Here is a 23,909-nt window from a genome sequence, read left to right as displayed (position 1 = left end):
ACTGTGACTCAGCAGTACCTTGTTGCATTTGTAGTCACAGTATTATATTCAGTGCTGTCTGATGACATTGAAGCTATTCTGTTCCTGATTTTATTTCTGTATTAACAACAACAATGATCTTGGTAATTCACCAGTATACGTGTATGTTTGGATGGCTGAAATGAATTGTAATACTCAAAAAATGCATGAATGCACTTCTAAATGTCATCCGTGTATCCATCTGTGAGTTACAAGGTCAATACATCAACAGTCTTTGTCGCTGTGCAGAGGACAGAGAGAACAATTTGACCTGGCTGACCTGAATTTGACCCCCTCCATCTAACACCCCACAAGTTCACAGGAGTAACACTGCCCGTTATGTGTGCAGGGTGCCACTCTTTTGCATTTGAATGTGTACTGACAAGTGTGAGCAACACATTTATCAAGACTTTTAAGGCCACGGAGAGGGAACCATATATTGCTACAGCTGCTGTATTGCAAAATAAAGAAATGTCTTTATATACAGATGTTGAATTCTAAAGTGATAATGTTAGTAATGTCCTGCTGTTGTACTGCAGCAGTCAAGTTGTCTCTACATGTACACTCACCAGCCACTCTATTAGCTACACGTGTACAATTGTATGCACTTCAGTGCAACACTTCCACCTTAACATCTGTGTTTATGAAGCTCAAGATGTTTCATTTTTTGGTGAAATTGCTGTAAATGTATAAATTAAATTTTATGTTTATTATTGAGGTTATAGTTAAAGGTGGTGTTGTACTGGACTACATTATATTTAGAAGTGTCTATACTTTTGTCTTCCTCAGCTACATACATGAGCGGGTCAGACAATTTTGAGCTTCATGCAGTAAATACAGATGTTAAGGTGGAAGTGTTGCATTGTAGTGCATACAATTGTACAGGTGTACCTATTAAAGTGGCTGGTTAGTGTAAACAATCCACAAGACAATATTTAAAGTTTGTATTTTGCTCCTTTTTTTTTTTTTTTTAGCTTTTTTGGTTTTAACAGTATCCCCCCACCCCCAAATGTTTTAGAAGGAGCAGATCAGTTAAACATATTTTGTTCCTCTTTCAATACAGCCACTCAAAAGTTGTTTCCTACTCTTCCTACTCAAAGAGAACAATGTTCCCAGCAGTTAAGAGTCAACAAGGACCACTCAAATACTCTCCCTTTTATAGAAAGTCAAATGAAAAACTGGGAGGAAATACAAATGAGCAGCTGATTATGCCAAGAGTCTAAAAACAAATAGAGAGGGCTTGTTTTTATGTAAATGGTGTTTCTACTTGGATGTTTTAGAATTCACAGTAAACACTGATAAATACACTGAAATAATCATCTCTAATGCGTACTTTTGTGTGTGTGTTCATTAGGTTTATTCGTAAGCAGGGTCTAGATCGTCTGTTCTACGAGTGCGACACCCACATGTGGAGGCTGGGTGACCGTAAAATCCCAGAGGGCATCAGTGTGGACGGCGGATCTGACTGGTTCCTCCTCAACCGTATGTTCGTGGAATATGTCATCAACTCCAAGGACGACCTGGTCACCAACATGAAGCGCTTCTACGCCTACACTCTGCTGCCTGCCGAGGTAACACGCACACAAACAGACACCGCTTTTACACGTTCAGATGTTTCTTAGACTTTGACTGACAGGTAAGCTTTGCTTTGTTCTTACACCACATCGTTTATGGAAGCAGTGCACTCTTCTCTTTTTATTGCTGCGTTAGATGTGCAGGGGAAAAACGAACATGGAGGCAGACATAAAATCATAAATCGAAAGACGTCTGCAACTGTATATAAGGATGGGATGAGAATTGAATGATGTCTTGTGGGGAAATTGGATGTTTATCGTGAGCTACGGTGATTCTTAGTTCCCTGGCGTTACTCTGTTGCTCCTCATGAATTGGATGGAATAAAAAACTAAAAGTATACAGTTTTCTAATTTTGTCTCTCTCTCTCTCTCTCTCTCTGCATTCACCCCCCACCCCACCTACCCCCACATCCTTTTCTGTTTCTCATTTCCCAGTCATTTTTCCACACGGTTTTGGAAAACAGCGCCTACTGTGAGAGCATGGTGGATAACAACCTGCGCATCACTAACTGGAACCGTAAACTGGGCTGTAAGTGCCAGTACAAGCATATTGTTGACTGGTGTGGCTGTTCCCCTAATGACTTCAAGCCTGCAGACTTCCACCGCTTCCAGGTAATAATGAGACACAATGCTAAAATAAAGAAATACACTTTTCCCTTGCAACCTTTATGACTGATCAACTCCAAAACTGCATTTTGTACTAAGGGGTTCTCCGGCACAAAACAAATGCTGGAGGTAGTGTGGTTCATATTTTCAGGGTTTGTCCTTTAATTTTTTTCATGTTTTTCAAAGATTGCCACAGAGCTAATGTAAAAGTTAATTGCTCTTAACATACAGTATGGTACAGGTTGAATATTTCTAAAATGATTTTGGATTACAAAAAGTAAATGATCAACAACTGCGAGCAGTCTAGTAACTAAGGACGACTGGACTGAAATGTCAGTCTCAGCTGTGACTGGCTTCAGCAGCCCCACAACCCTCTTCAGCTGAAGCCATATAGATGATGGCTATATATATATTTTTTTTTATATAATTTTTTATATGCTATTGTAAGAGTACCTGGAGATAACAAGCAAACAGCATCTGCTCCTGGTGAGTTAAAACTCTCTATTCTAAATTATACACACATTGCTTCAGGTGATTTATTGTAGTCATTACAACCACTCTTAACCTACTTGAGACCTGTGGAGCTAAGAGTATTTTAAGTCCAGATGAAGCCAAAGAAATCCAAAAAAAAAAAAAGGTTTTATTAAGTCCTTGAATTGAGGTAGAAGTGAAGGATCTTTATAAGTCTGAAATTTTACTTTTAGCTGCTTGATAAATACAGTCCCTAAGTTTTACCTAAGTACTCCAGATAAAAAGTCATATCCTCAAGCAGATTAGCACCAGAGACAACAGATAAACCTACAAACATACCAAATGAAACTTTGGTTTGGAGCACACACACCTCAGTACATCTTGGGAAATCGGCAGCAGTCATTCTCTAAATTCTCTGCCCTCAGGGTCTGTCCTCTCAGCCTCAGCACCCAGCCTGTTCCCACAGCTTTCCCAATCAATATGTGCAAAATTATGTCTCGATTAGTATGACCCTGAAAGGGAAAAAAACTAATAGTAATTAGATCCTCTTTGCCTTGGGTATAAGGGGGAGAAAAAGGTTAGTTAGCTTTTCAAACAGAAAGTGAATGAGTGGCAGTGACTCCAGGACCCCAGAGAAAATCACTACTGCAGTTTGACTTAATGTGCTCTTAAAAAGTTAAAGCTGCAGTACAAAGTGAAAATGTTCTGCCACAGTTAAGTATAATTTAAAGTCGTCTCCTTTAAGTACTGTGACTCACTTTGGCTTTCCTGTCCTTCACATACCAGTCAAAGCTGTCACGCTGACCTCAGTTCTCCCTTTGCCAGACCTGCGGTCGGTATCACCTCAATCTCTGGCAGTTCAGTGCTGACACATTACCACAGGTTCTTGGCACTGCAGCTGGGTCTGGTAGGCACCTTGGTGTCAGTGAAGTCCAGCCCTCAGAACAAAGCAGCCTTTCCAGAAGCCGGCCAGACCCCTGCTATTAATGAGACTTCATATCCCATTGAGTGCATGACCCGAGTTTCCCTCTGAACTCAAACAGAGGGGAAGATACAGGCAAGTAAAGTAGGTCTGAATATGGTTTGTAGATGAGAGGAGTAATCCAAGGGACAACTGTTGAGCTCCCCACACTATGATTTTGACGTGCACTCACCTAGGATATTCTGGAGAGGACCTGAGCTGATGTGCCCTTTGTCGTAGTACATCAGTGTTTGATAAAGCCTCTGGGAAGTCTGTTGGAGAGACGGGTTATGACAGGCTGGTGCGTTCAGATGGCCATGCAGAAGGCAAACAATATCTGGGGATGTGTAAACACAAAATCTCCAGCTGTTTCATTTGAAATCTGGAGCCAATCTTTAGTCTCTGCTCCAGCATGGGAAAAGCTGAACTCTCAGAAATGTTTCACAACTTCATTAGGTCTCCTGTTTTTTTAGCATGTAGCACCAAGGCGTTCGGGGCTGGGTTACTATCAGTAAATAGTCTTGTGTTTGGGTCTGAAAAGATTTCTTTGTGTGTTAGCCAACCTGTCGAGGCAGCAGATTTCATGATGCACACATCAACCCCTCAAGCCATGTTGCGGCAAGGACAGAGAGAGTGGGAAAGACATGGGTGGAGCTGGGAGTGCAGACAGAGTGACAAATACAAACACTTGTTGAGAAAAGAGGTGATTAATGGATGGATAAATACAGAGAAAGACAAGTTCCTTCTTCTCTTTCTTAGTCAAATACCTTTGAGTGACTTACAAGAACAGCATTGCACCCAAACAAATCAATAGGTGCATTGTTTTTAAAGACCTCTCTCACTACATGATTTACTTACCCCCTAAATTTCTCCCTGTAACCACAAAGCCTGAGGTTTTTATAAGTATTTAATCCCACCCCCCACCCACACACACACACACACATTGTTGACTGGTGTGGCGTGGACTCCCTTGAACCTCTGATTAATAATCTACATTAATGATGAGTTGTTTTAAAAAAATTGATTAATGAGAACCACAAAGACCAGTGGTTCCTAAACCTTCAGGCTTGTGAAACTTTAAAACTAAACAATGTTTTATTGTAAACTCTTGGTATAGATTTCATTTAATTTTTGTTTTATTAGAATTATTATTCTCAGACCCGTGAAGATGTAGATTTATCCATTTAATTAAAAAATGCTAATATTTTTGAGATGAGCCTGAAAGAGAAAGGCATTGGTAAGGAGTATGAAGCAGCTTTATGCTATTAGCACCTGAACACACCTGAATCTTTGCTGGAACCCATGGTGGTTGAGTTGCATTGTGGGTAATGCAGGCGCCAGGTTGTGATAAGGAAAAATGTTGAATAAAAAAGATGATATCTCTGGTTCTTCTGTTTTGATTCTGAATGTTGGCAGTGGTCCTCCAGTTTGGGGACCACTGACATTCAGAGCATTTGTTCTGCAAGTGAAAGAACAAGAGAATCATTTTAATTTAATGTACAGCTGATAGTAATTTATTTACTACTCCATACAGAAGAGACTGACATCCTGTTTCTCTGCCGGACTCTACCACCTCTTCTCCACCTTCTCTTTCTTCTCTGCTCACACACATTTCACACATCACATTCTGGCACACCACCACTTCTTAATCTTTTCCCTTTTTATCCTCCTTATCGCTTCCCTCTCTGCCTTGCTGTTTTGTTCCCCTCCCATCCTTCTTCCCTCCCTTTCCCTCTGCAGCAAACTGTACGGCCCACATTCTTTGCCAGAAAGTTTGAAGCCAGCGTGAACCAGGAGATAGTGAACCAGCTGGACACCTACCTGTTTGGACAGCTTGCCCAAGGGACGCCGGGGCTAAGCTCCTACTGGGAGAATGTATATGATGAACCAGATGGTGTGGCCAGCCTTTCTGACACGCAGCTCACATACTACCACTCTTTCTCACGACTGGGCCTGGCCAGGGCTGCCACCTCGCTGCAGGGAAATCCAAAGGATCACAGCTGCAGGTTTGTTTTGTAAAAACATGATTCACCTATGCAAATACTTCCTGCTCTTTTCTTTCTTTTTTTTTTTGCCTATTCTCCAATCAACACATCGCCATCTCTCAGTAGCCGGCCACACCCTTGTTAGCATGAAAAACCATAACATATATTAAAACCTTTTGTAGCTCTGTCGATGCATAGTCTCCATCTGGGTTAACAATCACTGACTGGCCAATCCCAGTCAGCCACTGGGAACTCTGAATAATGCTCCTCATCTTCTAACACAATATGACACTCTTGTCCCTGAGATAATAAGGCTGTACAGTATGTAATAGCACTGAAAGCTGCCCCTTCAAATCAGTTCATTATTACTGGAAACATTTAAATTCCAGAGTGCTGTTAACATATGTGGTTAAAATGAAAAAGGAAAACCACACCGTCCTTTCATATTTAATGGCCAAGTGGAACATCTCAGTTTTATGTACTTCAGTAAGGATTTTTACAGCATGTGTTTTCAGTAGCATCTGGTGCTGGAGCATTTAGGTTAGCTTTCCTTTAGTTTATTTGCACAACAATGGAACCCTGATGCAAAGTGGTGAAAAAACAGTGACAAATGAAATACGCTGATTCAAAACAGAAAGCAGAGGTGCAAATGACTAATTTGTGTATGTGTAGCAGAAGGTCCATGTATCTCACAACAAACACTCAAGATAAAACAAACATGACACCTACAACAGCAAAATAAAAAGCATTAAGATGAGGTCTTTGTGTTTGTCTTAATGACATCAACAAAAATTAAGAGGACCCCTTACCCCAGCACACAGGATTACACAATTAAATGTGTACACTGTTGTGTTAACCGTACATGAAGACACACTGATCTGATCTGCTCCAGTTTTTGTTGGTAGCCATCCAAGCTGCCAATTGATATTATTCCACTCAGGAATGTTTTACAAATCCGCAGATAAACTGACTGATAGCATCTTTAAGAGTAGTCACTCACACAAAATTGATCAGCACACACACACTGCTGCATTGCGAGTGTTTTGCTGAAAGAAAGTGAACAGAAAAAGGAAGCATGTTTCCATCTGTCAGAGCTCAAAACCGTCTATTGGCTACAGCTGCTGCTACTCTGGTAAAACTCTAAGAAAGCATGAAAATATGTTTATATACAGTACTTGTGTGTTTGTGCATGCATAAGAGAGAGAGAAAGTGCAGGCAACATATGCACACACAGAGTTTGAAATAACACCTTATGTGTGCAAGCTGTATTAAGCCTTTTGGGTGAAGTCCAGTTTCAAGTCAAATGGAAACGTGAAGTCAAGATGAACTTTATGAGGTGTCTAGTGGGTTTTCAGCACTTCCTTTGTGTTTTAATGATGTTTTCACATCGTGACACCACGTTCTGTCATTGCACTTTATTACAGTTCAGCTAATTAAACACAGATGAGAAGGAGGAATCATAATAAATAACGTGTTTTCACACCTTTCTGAAGTGACAATACAGCAGAATATCTGAAAAGCAGATATAGCACACTGGAGAACAGTGGTAAGACTATTTAAATGACTTTTACACTAGCCTAGAGCTTATAATGGATGGCAGATTTAGGGAAAAATAACCCTATAATGTTGTTCAACATTTCCCCGCAGTTTGTGCCTCTCATGTGTTACTATTTCAACTGCAGTGACTAGTCACTTAATCAAATGGCAGAAAATTAAGGATGTTTTTTGTTGTTATGTCACACGTGTTGTTCAGATAAAACAAGACATTTAAAGACTTCACCTCAGTTAGTGGGAAATTATGACAGGTATTTATTATTATTAATAGCAATTAATCCATCAGCCAATATAATAATGTGCAGATTAATTAATAATCACATTTTAGTATTACTCAGCTAAGTAATTACTTGGAGAGTTGTTCAACATCACTTAAAGTACCACTGTGAAGGTAGTTCAGGATTCAAATGATTCTGTCTACAGCACAGTAACCATAACTGCACAGTTTCAGTAATTGTGCCTCTTTTTCCTGCTCAGAAGATGGCAGCTGGACATTTCTCTTTGCTCAATTTGTACAAGGTAAACCAACCTCTCAAAAATTATTGTCATTTAAATTAGTATTCATTATTATATTGATTAACACATTAATATTTTGATTTTGTTTTACACAAAGAGCAAGGATATTGTTAACTGTTTCCAAAGGTTAGAAGAGTCTTAGATGATTCTGGAAATACTTCCAGAACAGCATTGTGAGTTTTTCAAATGACACCAGGTAGTTCTGTAAAAGTTGCTTAATTCTGTTGCTAGAATATAACAGTTAACACATGAGAGGAACGGTCAGAGGCTAGCTCAGTCTATAAATGTTACACCCTCGTAGTTGTCATTTTCCAAGATTCAACGGGACATTGTCATTTAACACACAGTGTCTCATAGTTGTGCTTCTTCTGCCTGGTGTGTGATGTGTTTTGTCATAAACTGATCACTGCAGTCAAGGAGTGGAAGCCATGAACAGTGCACAGTGCACAGTTTCTGACGATTCCTGGTGTAATATACCATCATAAAGGTATTACTTGTATTACTAATAATCTCCAGTGGTTTGCAAGATAAGTGTAATGTATGATTCTGTGAAGTGTATGAGCAAAAATCAGGAGCTAGCATATGAATAATGTGAGCTACAATCAGTCACACAGCTGCAGTGAGGCAGATTCAGCTGAACAGAAAGGAGAAGTAAAAATTAAAACATTTCAGGCCCACTTTGGTTTATAGACCAGATAATTAAATACACAATGCGCCGTGCTTGACTACACAGGGCCTGCCTGGAGCAGTCTTATTAATGTTTTACTGATCTATAATTTTACTGATGAAGTCAAGTAATTAAATTTGATCAGCTTTTTGCTTTCAAGTCTAAAGCAGTCAGGAAAGATGTGGCAACTTACTGTATGTCTAAACCAATTCCCGGTGTGATGTCTCAACTCTAAATGTATATGTTTACATGTGCGGTTACACATGCATTTACAATTCAGAACAAATGGATAAACGGTACACTGGGTCAGCCTCAGTGTGAGACTGGGGGAGCATGAGAGAGCATAAGGCCACAGAGACGGATTTGGCTCTTTTAGCAGCCCGCTGTGACTCGACTGGAGTGACTGTGGAGTAAAAGCCTGAATAGAGCTTCTGTGCAGGCTACACCCTGACCTCCGCGCAATGCTTCTCACACTGGCAACCACCTCTCTTTCAGGAAAGACAGAGCATGGGGAAATGAGAGCTGAGAAATGAGGACAGAAAGCAAGATGAGAGGAGAAGAGAGGACCAAGGAACAAAGGCAGATGGGAGATTGGAGCAGAAAGGAAATACAGGGAAAGGGAGCAGGAGAGGAGGGAGCGTGCACTGCTATGCTTGTAGGTGTAAATATTTGCCGTTCTGCTTGTCAGGGTAGCGTTTACCGGGACGGGTTGACTCCTGGTCCTTTTGCAGAATACTGATGAGACCCTGGGCACTGGGGAACAGGAAGAGGCAGTGTTTGTGTGTGCTAATCTGTGTGTGTGCACCCTGGCACATAAAAAGGGAGGAATAAAGACGGGTTTGGAGGCAGAAGAGATGAAGGATGGGAAATCTGGGCAAAAAGGAGCATGCAGAGAGCAGCTGTGGAGTGTTCCCCTGCAGCGCTCACCCTGGCCTGTTTTTGTTTTTCCAGAAGTCACTGGGGCTGGCTGCCCCAAGGGACGACCCCTGCCACGTACGCAGCGACACACACAAACAAACAACAGACTAATCACAGGGGCGAGACCTTCATTCGGCTTCAGCTGACTGGATGACCCAATTCAACGTTGTTCAGCAGACTAATGTGTTTAGTTGAACCATGTGTGTGTGTTCCGAGCTCTGACTAATCTGAATCTGCGTACAGCCTATGAATATTCTTCTTTAAACATTCACGCCACACAGAGCATACTGACCCAGCCAAAACACTGTAAAGCAGTGAGTAGGATAAAAGATGTGTGTATAGAGGTTCTCAAAGATACTTGAGCTTTAATTAAGTGTTCACCAGACCTTTACTTACCTTTGATCTACTACAATAGGCATGTACAAGCATAAAAATAGCATTAACCCTGGTTACCAAAGCATGGGCATAACAACCAGCAATCAGTGCTTAATGGGAATTATCAATATGGTTGACACATGTGTTTGACCAACTGAATTTCTGTTAAAGGTCACTGAATTAATGTCACACATTCACAGAGCACATTGATTGCAAAAATATATTAGCATCCAGCTACATTGGCATGTCTGTGGTCGGCCCCTCCCAGACATTGTCTGGATGAATCTAGATATTCTCCTGTTACACTGAAAATGGGCACAGCAGGTAGGTCAGTAGGTAGCAGATTTGATAATGGATTCTCACTCTCTTAATGCTCTACCAGGTACTTCCCCATGGGCCAGCCAGTGTCAGTGCATCTCTACTTCCAGTCAGACCAGTTTCAGGGCTACCTGGTCAAGCACCATGCCACTAACCTGGCAACAAGCAAGCTGGAGACCATGGAGACCCAGCTGGTTGCAGTAGGCAGAGGTGAGTCAGCATATTGGCTTGTGTGGCTCAACGCGTATTTTTAATTTACGTTTAAGTCACTTGTTTGGCACGAGTCACGAGACAGTCAGTCATTGCCAGTGTCAGGAGATGAGTTTCATTAAAACTCTGAGCACCACATGGAAAAAACATGGCTCTTCAGCATATAATTAGAGGTAAGATATACAGCTCATTGCCTTGATGACCTTATATTCATTGTTATGGCGACCTTGCTGAGATTCATAGTGCTGCATCTCCACACAATTAAACTGGTGCCTGTAATGCCCTTGTAAAATGTAAATTGATTGAATTCATCTGAGTTTATAGGGATGAGCGTTTCATGTGCTGCTTATTTGTTGTTTCCTAATAGAAAGTCTTCTCCCCTTCACACTGGAATGCTTCCCTTGATTGTCTTGTTATGTTAATCTGTGTTTCTGTTTACCACAACGCCTGTTTAGGATACAACTGCTCAACTATGATGTGACAGCCACAGAGGCTTTTTCAAAAAAGGACAAAATTAACTGAGCGAATGCAAATTGACCTTTTTTCTGTGTTTCATTGCGCACAGGAAGCACAAATGTCAACAACAAATTTGTGAATGAATTTGTTTGCTTTGTTTGTGCCTGTGGACAACACTCATATACCTGGACACACCCTGCTTGACCTTTTCCAGCGGTTTCAGAGTAAACTCAAAGGGATCCAGACATCCAGTCACCATGCGGCTCCCTCTCACGAAGCCCTGTTTGTGTGTAGCTTATGCAGTTGTGAGTGACAGAGAAGTGATGTGAGCAGTGGCTTTCATCTGGATACTCAGCACTGAAAAGGCTTTCACTGTCTGGCACTGTGCAGTGGCTGTCAGTCAGTCAGTTTGTCCATCTGTCATTCAAAACGAGAGTAGAAATATCTTAAATAAGACAGCATGTCAGAGCAGCAGTAGCTTCGCATTGCTTTTGTCAACTTAGCAGATATGACCCATTATACTACAGCCATACACTAGAAACTGTAGGTTTGCTAGATAAACCTATGTGTTCCCTGTCCTCCTAATGTATAAAGGAAGACAGATATGTCATTCTTCTTACCCCTCTATTACCACCCCCAGTTGCCTTTATAGGCCTTTTTACAGCATGATTTAGTGTAGGACCACTTACAGGCTGCACTATTAAAATTGTGTCAGACCTGACACTGAGAGGTATATTACTCTATGTAGGATAAATTTTACACAATAGAATGACTGACTTTGATGGTTTAGTCCTTGTTCTACTACAATGTATACATACACCTTTTACTGTATACAGCCAGCTCTGGCAGCTGTCGATGTTATCTTTGCTTCCTCCTCTTTAAAAAAACATGTTTACAGATATACACATTTATGTATGTGTTTATTTATATAATGAACATGCAATATTTTGGCCAGGTAGCTGCCACAAAAACTCACTGGCCATCCTAGCTGCTACCGGAAACGCTATCGCTAGCTGTCACTGCCACTATCTGAGCAACACCCTGATGTACTGTGCCAAGAATTAGATAAAAATTTAGATATTAGATAGATCTAGATTTGGCTAACCTAGCTTAGCTTAGTTCAAAAACAAAACTGGAATATCTCGCCTTGCAACTTTTTTACAGTTTTTTTTTTGTAATGGAAAGTCCCGTTTCTCTGTCTTGCACTTTCTCCACCCTTCCTTCATCTATCACGCCACAGTTTATGTTTAATAGCACGCATCCATCCATCTTACCCACAGTCCCTCAGAAGAGTAAACAGTGTCCCAGGGGAGTCCTTTGGTGCTGCTGATGAACACGTGTTTGATTACCCCTCACAAAATGTGCCACTAATAAGGCTCGAGGGGCATTCGTGTCCTGTGGTTTTAAACAAGCCTAGATGTAGACTGTCCATTCCGCTACCTGATCAGATTGGCCGGTCTTATTTAATGGAGGTGTCAGACTATGAGCACTGGCAAGCCAGTGACATTTGCAGTGTCACTGGGTCAAACAGAAGAAATGGAAGAAAATTGGATTAAGAGATGGGAGCACTTTTTTGTCAGGTAAGGAAACTGAGCAAAGGCTGAAAGAAGTAATATGGCTAATGAACGCCAGTGACAGGGCATAAAGCCATAGGAGTAAGATGTAAAATGTACAAGTTATCAGTGGTTTAGATGGTAGGAGCTATGTCTTCAGTTTGTCAGGCAAACGGTGGCTAGTAATTTAGGGTTAAATCTTCTGAAATTAAGGGTGGTTAGAGGTCACAGTGAAGTTGCCAGATCAGTATTAGTTTGACAAAAGCACACTGTGCAAGTATAATGCTCCGACTTGGTGGGTGGTTGGAAGGCTTGATGGGGTATTGGTCATAAACCGAAACTAACTGGGTAAAAGCATCAAGGAACAAGTGTGGGTTAATCATAAGCTATAGGCTGAGGCTGAAATGAGCCAACAGTCGATTCTTGTTTGACCCACTTTCATAATGAAAGAAAAACCTTCTTGCTAGTGCTTGCTTTGTCTGTTAGCAACAGATTTAACTACCAAGAGAAAGAGGCCTTGACTAAAAAGAATAATTATTAAATTGTTAAAATGTTTTAGTCAAAATGTATCTGCTGTAACAACATTGTAATGTACAGGATTTGTGTGGCCATGAAGACCCTGAGCTCTCTGCATAACAACATATAATATAGTAGTGTATATTTTATACTTTATTTTTGTAAGAATTGCCTTGTCTGTGCAATATTTCTGTTACCCATGGTGTGTTGGTGCAAAGAAACCATGGGCAAGAACCAGAAGCAAGTCTCGGGGGGTCCCCTCCTACCCTCTCTCGCTCACAACTAACTTAAGTCGGCCGTCTACAGGCTCTCTCCCAGTGGATTACAGTGAGATTCCTCTGTCAATACTCCCTTCATTTCTTTCTGGGGCTTAGAATGAGAGTGCTGCCAATCAATTGGGGATGTAGTGTGTGTGCCGGTGAGTCAGCCTTGAATAAAGTAATGAGCTACAGAGGTGCCAGACAAGAGAGTTGATTAGTGATTTAAAGAGAAAAGACCCAAGGTCCAAGGGGCAGAAACGATAGAGGTCAATAATGATTTAGATGAGAGTTGGAGTGTATTTTTACAGAAGACACACGCCCTCTTTTTCTGTGTGTACGTTTATGCATGTTGTATCTATTTATAGTGAACATTGCGATCTTGGTTCTCAAAGGATGTAACACAGAGTCAGTTCCAGTCAGCCATTGATCGTATAGCAGAGTGAGGCTGTGTTAATCAGCTGCTATTGTAAGGATGAGCGCGTCCTAAAACCACCATCCCTCTCACATTTCTGTCAACATTCAAGCGATTGTTCACTGTCAGTGCATACTCTGTGTGCATGTTGTCCCCTTCTTTATCACCCTGTCTCCCCCATCAATCTCGATCACTTCATGTTTCTCATTTTGCATACCGCATGGTTTCGCAGTCTCTGCAAACACACACAGAGCACACGTCTTCAGTTACAGTGGTGACCACAGTGAAAGCGTTAAATTAGCATGTGTACCTTTTGTGATTTATTCTTTACTCCTGTGCTCACATACACACTCTTTGTCTCTTTTTGCTTTATTTCAATACAAATCACAAACCTTTATAGAGTGATAAAATCCGTTTTCTATGGTCAAATCATGAGTTCAAATGACATAATGCATATCTATGCACCTTTATGACACAAACAAACCTGAAGACAATCCACTAAATGTTAATGAGTTCATCTTAAAACACGTAACAGTCTTAAATTAGCTCCCTGTGCCACTGGCAGTCCTCCAGTGTGTTAAAGGCTGGCAACTAGTTCCATGTTCTACAACCAGAGGCACTGTATGTCTCATACTTCACCAAAGATATATTTGACTTTGGTATTATCTGTTACATTTTTATATTCTGTTTATTTATCTCAGTATTGCCACAGAGAATGCAGCTCTCTCCGTTTCTGTGGCAGCACTGAAACCGCATGCTCGTGGAGTTTTCCTCCCCTGACTCCTTTTTTCCTGTCAAAAGGCTGTGGTTACTGTGTCTGCATATAATCAGTGTCTTTCTCAATTTGGGTCTTCTTCACTGATGTCAGGTTGCAATCTGTTCCACTGCAGCTACTGTTTAGGACAAATACCTTTCACTTATTGGACACATTGTTGTCCTTCCATCTCTGTATTTCTGAAATGTGTTACAAGTACAAACACAGATGCATTTGATTGTCACCCCAAGGGGATAGGAATGGGGTGGAGTTATACAGCTTCCGCAGTCTGACTCTCATGAGCAGACAAGTAGACTTTAACAGGCAGGAGGAAGCAATCAGGTTTGCCAGTGTCTACATATTATAATATTGTATCACTACTTTATAGGCGGCCGGGCTGGAGTGTGGTGCTGTTTGATGAACAATGTGTGCTGAAGATTACTTCCTATGATAATTCAGCACAGACATCGTTTATTTTAATAGTAAGGTCAAATGGGATGCATTCACAGTGTTATTATTTATGATCACTGTGCACTATACGCAGTAGTGGGAATGAATTAAATAGTCTCATTTTGTGCTTTTTTGCCTCTGCTTTGTTCTTTGTCTCTGTTCTTACCCCATTTTGTCCTTCACTCTTCTTTTCCCTGATATTTCTCTCCACTATCAGATCGGTACAGAGTGGGATGCCAAAGAGCGTATGTTCAGAAACTTTGGTGGCCTGATGGGGCCCATGGATGAGACTGTGGGCATGCAGAAGTGGAGCAAAGGGCCTAATGTGACCGTCACAGTCGTGTGGATCGACCCCACCAACGTCATCGCAGCAACCTATGACATTCTAATCGACGCCAGTGCCGAATTCACCCACTATCACCCACCACTCAACCAGCCTCTGCGACCCGGAGTATGGAGCGTCCGCATCCTGCACCACTGGAGTCCTGTGGCTGAGTTGAAGTTTGTCATTGCCCCGTCGGCCTATAACAAGCACCAGCCCATACGGCAAGGTGGGAAAGAGGAAACTAGCACTTGTCATTTTTGTTCATTTTACCATAGCATAGAATGACTATTTATTGTGTTTTTTCTACAAATAATTCCACTAGACTTATTGCACAGCAGTGCTGTTCCTTGACATTCATCAGAAAAAACCTAAGATGTTACTTTAAATGCCAGACACTTCACTACACATTGAGGTGCAGAGGACAGCACACACTATACCCTGCAATAAACCCTATATTTGTGAAGCCTATAAAATTGACTCTTAGCCCCTTTTACACCAAGACTGTGAAAAACTGCCAGTATTTTAAACCTTCTTCAGTGCAGCTTTTTTATTTAAAGCTGGCAAACTGCCACTCCTGTGTTCATTTTACACAGCTGCCAGAATCCCAGTACTAGAGGCGTGATGCTTATCGTGACGTCTGACAGTCCATATGTTTCACAACTGATTTGAAAACAAAACAAACAGGCTGTTATCTGATCTCATTTGCTATATTTATAAATGGAAACCGGGAATTACATTAGCCTACTATGTGCATCCTGTTTCAGGTCTGTGTGTTTGAGGGCTACACACACACAAGGTGCACAGCAGAATAGAGAGAAGCATGTGCTCTGGCTGCATTCAAACAAAATCCTTCCCACATGGTCATGTAGAGGCGTGGCTGTGTTTATTCATGCTTTAGAACATAACCACCATGAAACAATCACAAAATAACTTTTCAGTTCTCTGAGTCACTTTCTTCTCACTGATGCTGCTCCCTCTCTTCATTCACTCTCTAGCTCTCTCTCTCTCACCCAAACCTCCACCCTCCCATTCCACCTTGCCATGTTTATCCATGAGGTGGGGCAAACTTGTTTCAGCTACCTCTCAGCATGTTGGAGGCTCAACATTGACCCCCCAACCCAATGCCAACACTGTACCTTTTATACAGAACAGTGAGGGTAAAAATTCCTGCATTGAATGGGTGGTGTAAAAAGGGCTTTAGTTAAACTTATGTCACAGAGGAGTTGGTTGGAAATTTTTGAGCCTGTATATTCATTGTATTGTCACCAGTGGTGAAATTAACTTCTCCAGGACTGTACTTAAGTACAGTTGTGAGGTAGTTGTACTTTACTTCCATTTTATGCTTAGTTCTTCTACCCATCAAAGGGTACTCCACCTCATTTATCTGTCAGTTATATAAGTTACATTGTAGAAACCTTCCCTGGTAGGCTAGTGGTTAAGGCGCAGCGCTCTCACCGCTACGGCCCGGGTTCATCAGGGTTGCGTCAGGAAGGGCATCTGGCATAAAACACGTGCCAAATGTCAACATGCAAGTTGTCAGTGTGACGATTCGCTGTGGCGACCCCTAAACGGTAAAAGCCGAAAGTCACTTTCTTTATATACCGTAAGTTACATTTTAGATTAATTCTCACTCCATAAAAACTCTACAAAGATATATACACATAATCCAAAACATTATGACCACTCATGGATGAAGCAAATAACAATGGAGTCACAACGGTGTATGTCTGTTCTGAGCAACTTTGACAAGGGCCATACCATCATAGCCAGACGACTGGGTCCGACCATCTCTGAAACGACAAAGGTTGACAGATGTTCCCAGTCAGCAGTGGAACTAGTGGCCTGAGGGACAAATCACAAACCGACTTTGAGTCCCACCAACTGTCCCTGTATAACTGTTATAGAGCAGACATTCATATAGAGGATGTTAATAAAGAAAGTACAGAGCCTAAATACACATAGTGGTTATAGTAGTTTCTAGATTCAGTTTGCATTGACATGATTTTATTTTACATTAACACCAAGATATTTGTTCTGAAGTACCAATTGCTAGTTTAGGTCTCGCAAAAATTCTGCAAATATAGACACACAGGCGCACTGTATTTTTCAGTGGTGCCCTTTCTAATAAAGCCTCTGGGCCTCTACAGACCTTGGTTGTTTGTCATCAAGTCACCCCTAATAACCCAGCAGAATGCTCATACATATTAAACAGAGTGTTAAACAACAGCACACTTAGCCCTCCAAAAACAATGGCACAATTAAATCAATCAGCCAGCTTGGATACAGGGGCAAAACTGCATTGTTTGAGTCTATAAGCAGCCAGTTTACTCTGAAAGTCACATGGGAGTTGAGATGCTTCGGCATAATCACGTCTTTCTCTGTTTAATCATCTCACTGAGCCGTTTTAAAGATGAAAAGAAATAAAGTTACAGCTTTTGTCTCTAACCTGAGCCTCAGTGGACTGCAGGAGTCTGTTAAATATTCATTACTCCTTCATGGGTGTTTAGGTTTGTTTGCATTACACATTTATATTTTAACCTCCTATTTATGTTTCGATAGAGAAATAGAAATTTCCCAGGTGCTCATTTATCTATTCCGCCCTGATACATTTTCTGTAGCCAGCTCTGCTATAAGATTAGTATCCAATACACTCTGTTACCAGTTTATTAGGTACCATAGTTTATTCATTGGTGATTTGTTGGTGAATCACGGATATGATAACACAATAACACTACTACCATTCATTCCCTAAGTCAAAATGACCATAAGGCTGAGTTAACACCTCTATAACAGCTTTGACAAAAAACGACCTTTGTGGCCTTCAGCAGGGATTTCTGCAGACAGACGTAGTACTCAGTTCTCTTACTTGAGTAAAAGCCGCAATTCTGCCATATAAGCATTCTTAATATTAACTAGATTTAATTAAAGCACATGTATCAAAAGTAAACCTAGTCATTATGAATATTATATTTTATGTGTATTGTTGAATTGTTATCATTGATGCACTAATGTGTAGCAGCATTTTATCGTAGCAGCTGGTCAAGGTGGAGCTGATTTAGTTACTTTTTTTTACAGTGTTGCTTAGTTTAGATCATGCTTTCTAAGGTGACTCTATGTTTTGTATTATAAATATTCAGTAAAGTGCAATTATCTAAACTAAATGAACAGTATTAGTAGTGTCTTCCACCAGTGATTGCAAGGAAGGTGTTGGATTGCATTAGTAACTAGTGTAGTTTACATCTGTAAGCCACTACTGTGTTTACAGCACATTAAACGTCTAATCAAATCTTTTTAATGTATGTATAATTGAACAGTTATAAGACTTTGTGTGTTTCTTAACTGATCATGGATCAAAATATATATATAGTCCCTTTTTAATCCTGTGCTTAAAGATGTGGTGTATGTGGTGATTTGGGTGTTACATTTGGATTAGATGCTTTGGTTTTAAATCACACATATTAACAAATGACTGACATGATTTGGAGTTAAATCACATTAATATATTCATATTTTACAATGTAAGGCCATGTAATTATCCTTTAGAGTTATCAACCTCTTGGTGTTTAAGTGGAGTTTATAGTTATTATCTAATAATGTTTTCTGTGATTAGCCTACTGTGTGTGTGTGTGCCTGTGCTGTAATGTCTGCTTTCATCTTCACTGTTCCATCCACATTTACTGCTGTGTCTGGCACCACATTTCCCTCCCACATGCAGTGCCAGTAAAACTTGATGACGTGGCCTTCCGCCCTCACTGGCAGCAGCAGACGCTTGCGTACACACATGCACAACAGCACATTTTTTTTACACAAACACAACACTCTACGCATGACTTCTTAAAACATGCCGCTAACACAAAGCTAGCTAGCATGCCTTGCCTAATGGAGCATCTTGTGTCTGACTGCAACTTTCTGTCACCAGTGCTGAAAAGCACTGATGTCTGCTAACAACTGGGTGAGATGACGTTTGTGTACCACAGCTATGCTTAGAAGGGATGGCTAGAGCCCCAGTTAGAGGGCCAGTGAGGAATTTACAGCTTCACTGGAACCCAGGGTGGAGAAGGACTTTGAAGGAGAAGTTGTCTACACTTCTGTCTTCCCAAAGGGCTTGACTGTCATCAGAAGAAAAAGAATAAGGGATGTTTGAGTATTTCTCAGTGTTTCCAAAATGTCAGCATCACAGTGGCTTGACATACTGTATGCACAACATCAAAATTGGGATTTAGGGTGTCCTGTTAATAAATTAGCAACCAGTTTAAGCTTTTCAGATAATAATGAAGCAAATCACATTCTCTGCTTTCCAGTCTTTTCCCCCATCCTTCTGTCTGACCACTGGTTATTACGTCTTAACACATCACTTGCTCTCTCTTTCTTCCCACATTTCTCCAGAGGACGCTCTGAAATTCCACAATGGCCCAGCAAAAAACAGCTACATGGAGCAGAGTTTCCACAGCCTCAACCCAGTGCTCAACATCCCTATCGACCTGGACTTTGTGGAGCAGGTCAAAAGGAATGCTGCCCTGACCGGCCTGGAGCTCGAGCACTGGGTGGACAGCCTGGTGGGAGAGCTGTGGGAGGCGGCTGATGTCTGTGCTGTGGGTCCTACCGCCTGCCCTGTCATGCAGGCCTGCCTCAAGAACCCTTGGAGCTCCCTAAGCCCAGACCCCAAATCCCAGCTGGGAGCACCACGCGCAGATGGGCGCATCAGGTAGCGGCGAGGCCTCCAGCTGGACAGGAGGCCACGGCACAGGAGACTCAGTGTTGATTTTTATTTATTTAGGGAGATTGATGTAGGCAGGGGAAGTAATAGTGGTCTTCCTCTATCTGGGGAGAAGAAGGAAAAACAGACGAAAAAGTGGATATTTTTGGGAGGTTGGTGACGGCATCTGGACAGGAATCAAGGAGAATGATTTTCAGATCCTCCCAGGGGTTTCTCCTTTCAGGAGATTATGCTGGCTTTGCTATTTCAGTTTCTCAGTGTATTTATTTTTTTCTTCTCATGGCTGAATTTTACTGTGATCAAATGTTGCAATTTTCAAGCATTTATTTTGCTGCTAAATGATTTATGAGGTCAGCTTTTAAAGCCCTGCACGTGTGAGTGTTGATTATTGACACTGGTAGCAGACGAAGTTCTGCTGCAATACTGTCTTAGCTGTCAGACATACGTGAGGGGGCAGCCTGGTACTGAATTAAACATGCCTCCTTAAGGTTAATGTCAGCATTAACAACACAAGATTATATCTTGAGTGCTCAAATGCAACCAAACATTCGAAAAGGATTATTTTGATGTGATTCAAAGGCATCATTAAAAGTAAATTTCACCTTTAAAGAGGAAACTTGAATAACAAATATTTTAGTAGTATTAAAGCTAGTTACATCAGACCTCTGGTTTCTGGTAGTCCGGTGATTCAGTTTGTAAATCAGCAAGGGCAGCACAACTTCTCTCAGTTCAGTGCCTGATCAGGATGTGGAGCTGTTGTGGCTGGGTTCATTATCTGCTACAGTCACATTTCTTAATGATGGAGAAGAGAACCATGCAAATACAGAGGCCTTCTCAGAATAATTACAACTATTTGGATTACAATAGAAACTTAATGACATCAGTGTTGATGTTCTAAACTCATAAATGCTTCATTTGTGGTTGTTGTACAATAGTATTTTCGGACTTAGCATTCACACAGCCTAGTCTTCTTGAATAAAAGCCAGTTGTTGTGATAGGCAGAGGAAAAAGAATTCATTTCTCCGCTCTTTGGTTTTCTTACCAAACTGCCTTAAATTTGACTTTAAAATTCACATCCTTGTTTTTACTTTCTTCCAGTCATTTCAGTAGAACTTTATCTTGTACATAATCATACAAGAATTCTCAAAAGTTGTGTGAATGACGGGGGGCGGGGGGGGTGTCCATGAGTCGCTATTTATTTATAAGTTTATATTAATACTGATATTTTTAGTCAATGACTAAATAGCTGCGACGCTGCTTTGGCAGCATGATAAATATTTTTTTGTAAAGAAAGCTGCCTTTATTTACAAAGGCCAACACCCCAAACCTATAGTGTATGTTTTTATGGCCCACACCTGTGTTGGCCAGTGTTGTCCTGTCTGACTGGATCCTCTTGTCTTGGTGTTTTTTACACGGCTGTTTGCCAAGTGCGTCACAAAAGAGAGCCACTCTGACCTGAGGTCAAAGGTCAGCTACCTAACAACCTCACCAAATGCAGGAGATGAACAAAACCACTCATCACAACGAACACATTGGACAACATCTGAATCAAAGAAACTTTGATTTTCTTTGTTTTGCTTTATACTTCCTGTCAGTTTCAGAATGATAGTGAGTGGTAGTGATCTTCATGCTGTGACAGTAATGTACAATTTCAAGTGAATACTATATTGTGTCTTTATTGAGAAATGCATAATGTATTAGATTGGGTCTAAAGCACCTTTTCAACTCTGTGTATGTTTGAAGCCCCTTTTCTGCCATCAGACAATACTGGACATCTGAGACGAGTGGATTCCATTGAGGGTTGCACTGTACCACGACACATCCTGAACAAGAGGTATGAAATAAGTTCCAGTCTGTGATTGTCAACATTATTTAGCCATCACATGAGCCACACGAAAGTTTTTGCACACGCAAGTTAAGAAATATTACTGTTCATTAACATCAAGTTCACCTTACCTCTCTGTCGGATGTGTCTATTATAACTGCTATCACTCCCTCTCTCTCAAATCTACGCTGTTCCTGGGGTCGGGTTGTAAAGGACAATTTTATTTTCCACTGGTTGGCTTCTGCTGCCATCTTTTAACTTATTGTGCCACCATGCTCTGAACAATTGCAGTACATCATGCAATACATATTATCATGTAAGCTCAATGACAGTTTTGGGAAAAGGGTAAATTAAATAAATGTAACTCATTGTGAAAGTCCTATTTTGTAACAAAATGATTAACAAATGAATAAGATGTACATATTTTGTATTGAAATATTGTTTAAAAGGTACATGTACATGTAAATACAGATGTGGTAAAATGAGATTGAATTACCAAGAGTTTTTGAAGTGTCATTAACTGAGCGCAAAGAGTGACTCGATGGTGTTTATTGATCAGAGTACATAACCTGTTTCTGTGTTTTGGACAGCTGTGACAACGACTTTGTTCAATTTGCCTCTCAGAGAAAAATCACACGCCAGATTGTTGTTGTTCTTGCTGGAATGTATTGTTGAGCAACTGTTGCACAAATTTCTCTGACTGATGTTTCCCCCAGTTATTTTTTATGGGGAGGCTCTGTGTGCCTTAGCTGACTTTTAGAAACTTCTGCCCATTAAAGGAGAATCTTTATTTTGTTATTTGTTTTGACATTATGTGAAGAATACCATGAGTGTGTCACGTGATTCACTGGTACTGCAACACCAAAAAGATGTCTGCTGTTGTATATATCATCAGGCCTTCTGTCTTTATTAGCTTTTGATTTTTTATTTCTTGTTTGTTTCTTCCCTTTGGGGGAATTTGTTTTGTTGTACTTGACTGGCTTGTTTTACTTTTCTCTGACTGCATTTTTGGAAATAAAAATCTTTGAAAAACAGCTTTACTCTGTGCAACAGCATTAATATTCTATAGTGATATTGTGGCTAATCAAAGAGCACGTTACTGGTGCTCATTAAATACATGTAGCTTTGCAAATATAGCCATGTCCATTTAACTGCGTAATGCAATGTATATAATAAAGTATATTTTTCCCCTAGCAGGGGTCATGAGATGGTAAGACGTGTTCACATTATTGTGGGAAGTCTGTGATGGTCGTCACAGAACCTCAAGTAGAAAAAACTCCTGAGGGCACTGGACAAAACAGCACCATCTTAGCTACAATGCTAACATTGCTAGCAGTAAGTCTAAAGCTCTTTAGAGACTCAAACTATGTTTTTTGCACAATCTTGAAGGCAGCATTTGCACACTGATATTTCGCTGCCTGTCTTTGTCTGGCATGGATATGAAGGCATTATATGTGGGAAATTCAGTCACACAAACGAGCAGGCTCATTTGGTTTCTTGTCAGTTCAAGCAGCATTTAACAGCAACTGGCTGCACGCACAAAGGTCAGCACAACTGCGGTCAAAATTCAACATATTTGAAAGCAAAGGAAGTTTTTCTGTGATACTGTGAGTACAACATTAAGTCAGGGATCTTCATATAAACCGTTACTAGTAGAATAAAATTAAGTACTTTTCACCTCCTTATATTCTAGGTTATTACAAACTACAAAAGCTTAGTAAATTGTAACTTAAAGGATGTATACCATCAAAACTGCACTGATTATGTAATGTGTGTTTTAGTGTCTTTCAGCTCGTTGTTTTGGATTTACAATCCACAACTTTACTATTTTGGTTCACTCTCACAGGTTTCACCAGCATTGTTTCCAGGCGTAGCAGGGAGCATCAAAGCTCTGATGAAACTACCAGCTCAGAAGCTGATAGACAGATAGACAGTTATCAACCAGGGAGTGAATGAGCTAAAGAGCCTCAGGAGTTGGTGGAGAGCAAAATAAAGCTAAAAGGAAAGTGAGTAACACTTTGAAAGATGGTCAGTAAAAAGACTTGTTAGGTATTTTTAGTCAGATAGAAATTGGATAGATACTTTATGTATTAGAAATGTTTAGTGGAGATAGGATGTCTAGTTAGACTGTTAAATGCTTAGGCCTGCTTATGAGTTTCTACAGGGTACATCTGGTCAAGGATAACTAGAGAGAAGAGTTGATGACTGTCAGCAGACAGGGTGTTTAATATTATTATTATGACGTGTATAACTGTAGCCTTAGCCATAATAGGTTCTTATGTTTAAGCCACGACATGTTACTAGAGGTCGTGAGAATGTTTTTAGCTACACACCACTTAACCAACAGACACACACACATTGATTTGCTTCATGTTTTGACTACTGCTATGACCAGCTGCAAAGCTGGCACCAGAGACGTCTTGGTTGACGTTTCTGTGTAGTATGGGGCTAGCCCAACCGAAGTGATA

At 40.7% G+C, this 23,909-nt stretch overlaps 1 protein-coding gene across 1 annotated transcript in view; it reads left to right on the top strand.

Moving 5' to 3' along the window:
• xylt1 (xylosyltransferase I) overlaps positions 1–22,436 on the top strand; it is a 76,863-nt gene extending 54,427 nt beyond the window's left edge. Inside the window, 7 exon segments of the mRNA XM_020596264.1 lie at positions 1,373–1,589; positions 2,028–2,204; positions 5,371–5,636; positions 10,028–10,173; positions 10,305–10,336; positions 14,786–15,125; positions 19,286–22,436. Of these exon segments, the coding sequence (XP_020451920.1) occupies positions 1,373–1,589; positions 2,028–2,204; positions 5,371–5,636; positions 10,028–10,173; positions 10,305–10,336; positions 14,786–15,125; positions 19,286–19,608 (1,501 nt within the window). The 3' untranslated portion in view covers positions 19,609–22,436.
• Positions 22,437–23,909: the final 1,473 nt, after the last annotated feature.

This window comes from Monopterus albus, unplaced genomic scaffold, assembly GCF_001952655.1.
Source record: "Monopterus albus unplaced genomic scaffold, M_albus_1.0 scaffold29.1, whole genome shotgun sequence".
Lineage (NCBI taxonomy): Eukaryota > Metazoa > Chordata > Actinopteri > Synbranchiformes > Synbranchidae > Monopterus > Monopterus albus.
Note: the sequence above shows the minus strand (reverse complement) of the source record. Positions and strands in the feature narration are given on the sequence as shown.